The sequence below is a fragment of the Atta cephalotes genome (genome assembly GCF_000143395.1).
Source record: "Atta cephalotes unplaced genomic scaffold scaffold00073, whole genome shotgun sequence".
Classification (NCBI taxonomy): domain Eukaryota; kingdom Metazoa; phylum Arthropoda; class Insecta; order Hymenoptera; family Formicidae; genus Atta; species Atta cephalotes.
The window spans coordinates 157009-166736 of record NW_012130137.1 but is presented as its reverse complement, the minus strand read 5'-3'; the positions used below and the strand labels follow the sequence as shown (position 1 = coordinate 166736).

At 39.0% G+C, this 9728-nt stretch overlaps 1 protein-coding gene across 1 annotated transcript in view; it reads left to right on the top strand.

Moving 5' to 3' along the window:
• The window catches only part of LOC105624104, a 16396-nt gene extending 6874 nt beyond the window's left edge, over positions 1 to 9522 (top strand). Inside the window, exons 2-4 of the mRNA XM_012205464.1 lie at positions 4457 to 4585; positions 5804 to 8098; positions 8195 to 9522. Of these exons, the coding sequence (XP_012060854.1) occupies positions 4457 to 4585; positions 5804 to 8098; positions 8195 to 9522 (3752 nt within the window). The remainder of the gene's footprint in view (positions 1 to 4456; positions 4586 to 5803; positions 8099 to 8194) is intronic.
• Positions 9523 to 9728: the final 206 nt, after the last annotated feature.

The following is a 9728-nucleotide window of genomic DNA, read 5'->3' as shown; positions in this document are numbered from 1 at the left end:
CACACACACACACGCACACGCGCGCGCGCGCACGCACACACACGCACGCGCACACACACACACACACACACACACACACACACACACACAAGAAGCAACTTTCAATAATATCTTCAGTAATATATTGAAGGAAAAGCCAATTTTTTTTATTAAAAGTAATTATAGATGAGTGATTACGGAAATCGATTGAATGTTGCAATTTTACTAACATGAGAATTTGAAAAAAAAAGATGAACTCTTTGTATGTAACAAAAGTAAAATATTTTTTTAGAACAACATTTTTTCCCTAGGTAAACGATTATTTTATAATCGTCTTATTAATTCTAAATCGCAATTTATCTGTGAATTCGACCTGTGGATTCAAAATTCGACCTTTAATAACATATTGAAGGGAAAAAGCCAATTTTTTTTTTATTAGGAGCAATTTACAGTTGAGCAATTGCGAAAATTGCTTTACCTGAATATTGCACTTTTGTCTTGAGGATTGTCTTGAGGAATCTAACGAAGCTTTATATATATCTATATCTATAAATATTCCCTTAGTAGGGAATTAACTGCTCGCAAACAGCAGATCTCTTCAATTCCCAGATTCTCATTTAGATAATTGAAAATTAAGGCATAATCTCTTCTGTAATTGAATAAGAATATATTTTAGTAAAAATATCGTTGATTAAGCGACATTTAATTTTTACAAAAGAATTTAACTATTATTTTTTAATTTAATTACTATTTTTGTTCATTTGCATGACTTTTATCTGTTTTGTAAATTTCACCTTTTTTTGTTATATAAAGAAGAATAATGCAATTAAAAATAATACAACATATAATAAACATTATTATATAATATAAAGATAATAACTTAAAATTATTATGTTAAAAATGTAAGAAATGAATACGAATTCTCTACATAAATTTAAAGCAAAATCAAAAAGCCATACAAATGTTCTTCTTGTTAAGGAAGAGAATAGTTTCATAATATTCTGCAACGAACAGTCGCGTAGCACAAAAGCTTAACACAACGTAAACCATAACGTACACTACTTTAACATTCAGAAAACTTTTGATACGTATCACCTTGCTGATTAGAGAAGAAAAGAAAATCTAATGCAGTCCGTTATTATCATCTAACAACCGTGTAAAATATTCATTTAAAACACTCGCAACATTAATCATTTGCGGTACCAAATCATAACGGATATAAGACTGCATGTTGTCTTTCCTCTTTCCATCCCGATTTTTACGTCTATAATTTTTTCGAAAACTAGGCGCTATTCGCACTTCACTAGAAGTTTATACACTAATTTCTATTTGAACAACGGTCCATGATTTCTATTGACAATATCTGATTGTGAATTCTTTACAGAGAAATTCGTTTGGAAGAATTTTATTTACCCATTTTGTTTCGAATATTGTCAAAAATTACTCTTATTGTAGAATCAAAGTGAATTTTTTCGGCTTCAAACAAGCTTTTTTTCTATGTCTATTGCGGATGTATATAGAATTTAATACTATTTATACTTTAAATGCTCGATTTGCTGCACATGTATTAAATCTATTACTTTTTCGCTATTATTTACAATAAAATATTTTTCCTAAAATATTTCTCTGTGACATTCAGTTTCAAAATATGGATGTATCATTGGATAGAATTCGAACGAAAATTATTGTTTGATCAAGAGAGATATACTTTCCTTTTTAAAAATCGATATCGATTATATAATCGATTATATATGTATATCTGAAAAATTATAATCTCTGTACTTTTTTATAAAACCATTCTCGTAGACGTGAAGTCACTTTTGCGAAAAGGGAATAACTTCGAAATATAATAACGTATTATGCTCGCGTATTGTAATAAAATAATTTAAAAAAATATGTTAATTTATATGCTTTATGCTACACTTATAGCATGCATGATGAAAGTAATGATGATGCTACATATCTGAAGTTAAATCTATCAGCTTTAATGGAAAGGTGCAAATTAGAAGAATTGCATCGTTGTTCAGCTCTTTTCTCACACATAACCGAGAAACAGTCCCACGATATCCCTTCACACAGGATGCGAATATAATAATGGTATTGTTTTTCATGAGTCTAGCCACGGTTGGTAAACCATTTAAGAACATAGCAGGATTTTTATGCGCATTCTTTAGAATATCAAGAAAGCTTAAAAGGGAAAAATATCTGAATCTATAAATATTCAGAATCGTTCTATTTCGATAGTTACAATATAACAGTTTTTTATAACGTTCGCTTTTTTTTTTAAACGATGATTAAAACACAGGCATCGTATCGTAAAATTTTTTTAAAGGAGCATTCAATGTTTTTAGCATCGAAAATTCAGCAATAGTTGCTGTCTAAGAGAAAATAATTCAAATAACATTTTTATAAACATCGGTAATCCGTATAACGCTGTCATCCGTAATTATATTAATCGATTAAAAACTCTGATCAGGATCTATAATCGCGGTCACGCAAAATGCCAATGTATATAGCTATAGAGTATAGGTTTATTCGTGTATGTCAACTCACCGGAAGCGCGGCCTAGCGTAACTCCGGTACTTCCCCGGGAGATACTCGGTAAGAACACTTATATTTCTAACTAAACGGTTTGCATTTTATGCTACGAAATAGTATGCCTAAATTTTCTAGGAGGCATATTAGACTAGGTACAGGTGTTTGGGATTTTACAAAATCTCGAAGTGTTTACAACAAAAGAAGAATAAAAGATATTTAAAGTACTTTTTAGGGATTGTATTTTTACATAACTTATAGTTCCCCGCATACATTTCACACATGGGCTAAACAAATTTTCAACGTACATTAGATTCATTGAAACAACGTATTAGATTTATTGAAACGTGTCCGACACAAAAGTTCGCAATGTAAAATCTTTATTGTTCGTGTGTACTTTAAATTCGCAACAGGTTGCGATACATACGAATGTGAAGGAAAAACACATGCATCTTCTCCTAATATGACATTTTTTAATAAGTCCAAGCTTGGACTCAAATATGTGGTAAAATTATACAAAGTAAATTATATGTAAAACAGACTTTTATGTTCAGGCTTTTTCCATTAAATACATATTTTTTCTTTAACCTTATGTCAAACAAGATTATCTTTACTTGGCATAAAATCAAAGAAGAAATATATATTTACTGGAAAAAATCCTTTTTTAATTCTCGCAATTTTTGAAATACAACACGAAATCGCGATATTTCATGGTAGAAATATTTTACATGGTTTAAATATATTACACTGCAAACTGTTTGGTAAGTCGGAAAACAAGCTTCGTTTTCTTGTGACACGGTAAGTGATATATGGTAAAACATTACGATATAGAGGAGTGCTAGAAACTGCAGAAGTTATTTCCAAGCTGTCAATCGCTCGATACACACGGTGCGACTTTGAAAGTACATTAAACATCGATGGCCATCGCTTGGTTAGACCAATAACTATTCTAATTAGGAAACTCCTTCGATTTTGATAACGTTTATATGAGAAGTTTCCCCTTTAGAAATACCACAATTCTACCGTCAAATTATTTTAAAAAGAATTCTTTTTTTTAATTAGATGAAATATTCATTTCTTTAATATAAATATTTCAATATAAAATACATGTATATCAAATATACACGTACCAAAATTAAGAAAAATTGAGTCTCATTTAAAAAAAATTAAATCTCGCCTGTAACCAGAATCCATTGTGAGAAGTAGATACAATCTGTCTGAGATTTCACATAATTTCACATAACAAAAATTAAACAGTTAAAGATTGATGAACGTACAGTCTTTATATGTTTTTTTTATTTATTTGATTTTATCTATTGTCGAATTTATTTTAATTTATGATGGACTACATGAACGATCTTTGGAGAGTGATCATCCAGATTCAAATTTTTTCTCGGTAAAGTTTTCACTCGCAACTTAAGTAATGCACGTTAATGACTGTATATTATATCAAAAAGAAAGAAAAAAAATGGCGTTCGATAAAATTTTCGGGAAATGAGAGGCAGGTGTTTCTCTACCTAGGAAGTGATCTCAATAAAATCAAAGGAAAGTACGCGATTTCTGACACACCTCATATATCTCTTCCGCGTATCTCTACCACGACGTCGTAACACACATACCTGATAACAGATAAAGTTTCTAGCGAGGTCTTAATGAGATACTGCAGTACAGAAATGGCATTTGTATCAGACACCTCGACTTCGCTTTTCGCAGCTATCAATATGGCAGATTTGACGCACTGCGTAACAAATTCTGCAAGGATCTCGTATTATCCAAAGATCGTTAGTGAGTTATAATATATAATATACGTTTCACATATCATCTTATTGTCTTGAAACCTGTAATAAACATGCGTGCTTAATGGAGTCATAATGATGCGCATAATTGCGTAAAGACGTGAGCTAAGATGTATATGAGTTCGATCTTGCCTCTTATGTTCCAGAATGCGAATCGCAAACGAAGGATCGTGGGAATGAACAGGATACGCAGGGCAGTAAGGACACAGTGCACGACGGCAATCAGAAAAATTTGCAAGAAAAACAGGATAAACAACATCGGGCATCTCATTCCGGTATATCTTTTTTTCACTTCAAATTACTTGAGTATTTTTATCGCGATTTATTTTTAGAAATACAATCTGTCCTGCAGGCAAACATTTATTTATGTTTTCGATTGCATCAAGTATCATCTATAACAGGAAAACGCTACATGTTTTCAATCTTTACTATAATCCTCTTACCCTCTTCACAACTTTCAGGCTGCCTTTTCATATTTTGCTGTAAACTACTTTAACTCATTATCTATTGATATTCATTCTTTTTTCTCTATTTGTACTCTCAGATTCGTTGCTTCTCATATATAAGTGAATATATTATATCCATCTTAAGTATTGTATTCTTTAAGCCTCAGTATTTGTTCATAATTTCTTTAATCGCCGATTACATTATTTATTCTATGAACTCTTACATCTTTATATATCTGTATGTATCAATGTTTATGATCTTCTTTCTATTTATATAAAGTTTTGTATCTGACTATATTTATTATCGTCTATTATTATCATTTTTATTTGTATTAATTTTAACTGTATCAATTTATCATCAATATTTTTATCATTAATAAATTTTATTATTTTTATTTATATTAATTAGATCTAGAGAGAGAGAAAATCTTTTTTTATAGCTTAGTATTTTTCTATAGCTTTTGTATTCGCATACATTCTTTATTATTATTATTATTATTATTATTATTATTATTATCATCATTGATTTTATTGTCATTTTTAATTTTATTGATTACAATAAAGATTGAGCCTTGTAAGAATAGCATCATCGCTGATCCTTCTTCTTTTGAAATGCTGCTCTCTAATATCTTATCTGTATATAACATCTTTTATCTCATGCGACTTTAATAAAGCTATTGTTATTATAGTATTATAATATTGATGTAGTTCATGTAGTAATCTTTAAAAAATATTATGAGACATTGTGTAAAACGGAACGCGAGTATTTCTTTACATAGATAATTCATAACTATGTAACCGATGACCATTAATTTCGAAAATGACGTAAATGAAGATGCGGAAGACGATAAGTTCGAGTAAATTAGAGGAGGTGCACGTACCTATCTAACTAATGCTTTCATTGTAGCATGCAATATTCGAGATAAAAATTTTATATGGTAAAATGTTATCTCGCGCACTAAACGAAAGCGTTCGAAATTTCATTGCGCGTTCGCAGTGCATTTATTTTTCTCGTTTGATTCAAATATACGGTAACTTTGTTCCTAGATCTGCACCATCGTTATCTCGTGGAAACAATAACGATGACGACTGTTACGGAGCGACGCATCGTGCGGGAAATTAGCGAGGAAGAGCGGAAGGATTGCTTCGGGCGATCCGATATGGATAAAGATAAAAGCGTTTGCGATGCCCCAAAGGATAACAGTTTTAATCCGGCGCTTTGTCCCGGGACAGGCGGCTCGTCGATCATTCACGAGAACGCGGCGCAGTTCACCACACGGTGTAACGATTCGGACGTCACAGAGGATCGTGAATGTAATGCAAACGTCAAAAATTCAACGGGCAACGATAAAAGAGTTGCGACGACGATGGAAGTGGAACGCATCAGCGATCAAACGACAACGGGCGAACAGTCGCGCGAGCAGGACGCGAAAGAGCTGTCCCTTGTTTTCAAACTGGGCAACGTGTCCCTCGCTAGTAACAGCTTAAAGCCAAATTCCGCGGTGAGACAACTCTTTCCCAACCCAAAGTTCATCTCGCCACCGCCGGTACCGGCTAACAAAGTGAACTCGACCAGCTCGGAACACTCTCAGGATGAAGCGCAGAAGTTTCTGATTACCGCCGAGAGTCTGCGGCTGTTCGATGCGGTTAAAAAGTCGACGGTCCCTGGTGGCTCCTACGAATCGCCAGAATGCGAGTCCAGCTCGATCAAGAGATCTATCGAGCGGAACACTCTGCGGCGTAGTCTGATCGGCAAGTACAACACGGTAACGCGTAAGAAGAATCTGCGGCCAAAAAATTTGTCGCTGGAGGAGCGAATCAGGCAGCTCACGTGCGTCGATCAGGACGATGAGAACCTGGACACGACCGACAGCTCTGACAACACGAATTCCGCGAGCGATCCCAAGTACGGTGGAGATCTCTCGATACGAACATCGCCTTTGGGTGAGGAACGGCCTATGTGCGAGTCGCTGTCGGCGAGTGTAGCCTCGACGGAAACCACTGCCATTTTACCAACGATGGTGTCGACGAGATCAAACTCCTTGACGGCGGCGACGGCGGCAACGATGACTACGGCAGCTGCGGCGGCGGCAGCGATGGCAACGACGGCGAGCACGTTCACGAACACGCATGGGCATAATTCGATGGGAATGCCGATGTTGGTGACGGACAATCCACCAAATCAGTCTACCTACAGGAAGATCACGGATCTATTCGCGCATAAGAAAAACATTCAATCGAATCTACCAGATCTCGGGATAGGCCCAGGTGGAAGAAATCTTCTCGCCAAAGAGTGCCAATCCAAAAATCCGTTGACAAAAATGAACTCGGATGTACGAAGGCAATTACTAGCGAGTCTGGCACCGTTATCCTGTGTCACAGTCAACAGTTCTGATAATCAGGACGATTATTACCGAAATGACTCCAGGATGTTGGCATCCTCGAACCGTGAATCGATAAGCTATAACTCGGATTCGTCGTACAGTTTAGAAGACATAGAGGCAGCTCTGAATGGCGATGATAGGAAGTATGCTGGTCAACCGGATGTGACGAGATGTACGCCGATAGGCAGTAGGCCCGACATCGGCGATAACACCGCTGACGAGTTGCTCGCGTTCGTTGAGCAGGACAAGTCGAGAATGGAACGAATAAAACGCCGCTATAACGAACCAGAAGATCGTTACACATTCATTAATGGCTATCATTCCGAGGACAAGGCCGTAAATACATCTGAGAATTATGACGGTAAGAGCATTAAGAATCATGATAGCAAGGACGCGCATGCAGACAATGAAGAGGATGAGGAAGATGACGAACTCAACGATTATGGGTTCAATCGACGACCATCGGTAACGGGTATCAAAACGCAATACGAGGCTACCAACGAAGTTATTCATCGAGCACGAGCGACTTGCGCCAGTGCAGCTAACAATGATGCGAGATCTGGCTCGATATGGCCGATGTATTGCGATGTAAACGGCGACAAGATCGATGCAAAGTCTCTGTTGACCGCTGACGGAGTGGACGAGGTGATTCCCATACCTACAGACACGTACGCAACGATGGGGAGCTTCGAGCGGGATACAAACACGATCAATCGCATAAACACAATGCAGAAGCAAATCGATGACATATATCAGACTATTGCCGAGAGCACGGCGGTAACAGCGAATATCCAGGGTATTTCTGAGCACACGACTTATCTGGAGAACGCGATACCACGGCAATTCGTCAGAACTCCGTCCAGCGACGGCGCCGCGCACCTGTATGCCGAGCACAGAAATGGTCATCACTACTTTCAAGAACAACAGTTGTCGAGCACACGCATGCTACGTATCGCGGGTGGTGGTGGTGGTGGTGGTGGTGGTGGTGGTGGTGGTGGTGGTGGTGGTGGTGGTGGTGGTGGTGGAGGAGGTGGTGGTGGTGGCGGCGGCGGAGGAACCAGCGGTGGCGATGATATCGCGGGTGCAATATACACCAACACTCTGTCGAAGATGCAACGTCGCAACCCACCGGTGACGATCGCGAACTATCACTGCAACGTGATGCCCGGCGGTACCGTGCCTGCTGTCAGTACCAAGTGCTATCGCACCATGTACTTTGTGCCATACAGTGGCATGTCGGATCCCACGTATCAGAACATACAGCGTATCTTGCCGCCGCATTCTTCTCCGAATTACGCCAGCCACATCGAGCGTTATCCGTATCCTCGTTTAAACAAGACCAATCAGCAACAGGCGTTGTATTACAATACGAATCGTTCCGCGACGTCACATTCCAATTTAAATACATCACCACCCATCCCGCCTCCCCCTCCGCCACCGCCACCACTCGTATCCGCCTCCAACCCGAATTCCATGCCATTGCAGAGTGCCCAACAGGCCTTACATCTACACATACATCCTCATCAAACTGAAGACTTCCGCTCGCCCAACATCGCATTCTCTCCTGTGCCTCACTCGACGGTACATCCCATGCAATTTCACCATCATCAACATCAGCATCAACATCAGCATCAGCATCATCACGGCGAAATAGCGTCGTACCGCGTGCCCATGGCGACGCAGCAATCACCATCCTCGTACACAGTGATCGCGCCTTCGAGATGTATTCCAGCGAGTAACCAGGACGGCTATCCATTGTATCCGGCTCACCTGGCACGCGGCGCCGCTACTGCTGGTACCACCGCGACTGCCGTCGCCGTCGCCGCGGACGTGCAAACGCAAACGATTTCCATCGCGGCCGCTTCATCGTTTTCATCATCGTCCTCGTCGTCTTCCTCCTCATCGTCCTCGTCATCGTCTTCAGCATCGGCGTCCGCCCTATCGTCTTCGTCCTCATCCATATCGGCCGCTGCCACTACTTCCCTAAAATGCACCGGGATCATAACTAATAGCAATAAGAACTGCGAATCGGTTCTGGGTACGCCTTACGGTAGTAATGCACAGTCCGTATCAGGGAACATCACTCCACTCGCGTGCCCGGCGTCATCATCGTCAGCTGCGACTGTGACAGCCGTCGCCGGGTCTTCGGCGACGGTAATGCAATTACCACGCATCATTAACACGTGCGCAGTAACGGAACGCGGAGTTCCCGAAGGTGCCGCCAGCATGCCCGTCCGAGACTTCCCACAATCGGCTCTTGGTCCGGCGAACTCGACATCACACGTCCTGCTGATGTCCAACTCTTACGTCGATCCCAACACCAGTCTCATGTCCGCTCCGGCTAATACTCCAAACACGGTATACTACGCCATGAATGTCTGAAGAGATCACGAGTAATTTATAATTGCGAAAAATGTTTGAAACACGCCTGAAAAGTCTTGCCTGAATATAAAACGTCTTTACGATGTCTTATGGATATTGTCCGAGAAGTATTAACTCGTAATTTCGCTGACGAGTTATTTTAATGCGATTCGTAAACAACAAAGGCATACAGTAGAGAGTTCATCGTCTTTTTTACCAGTGACTGC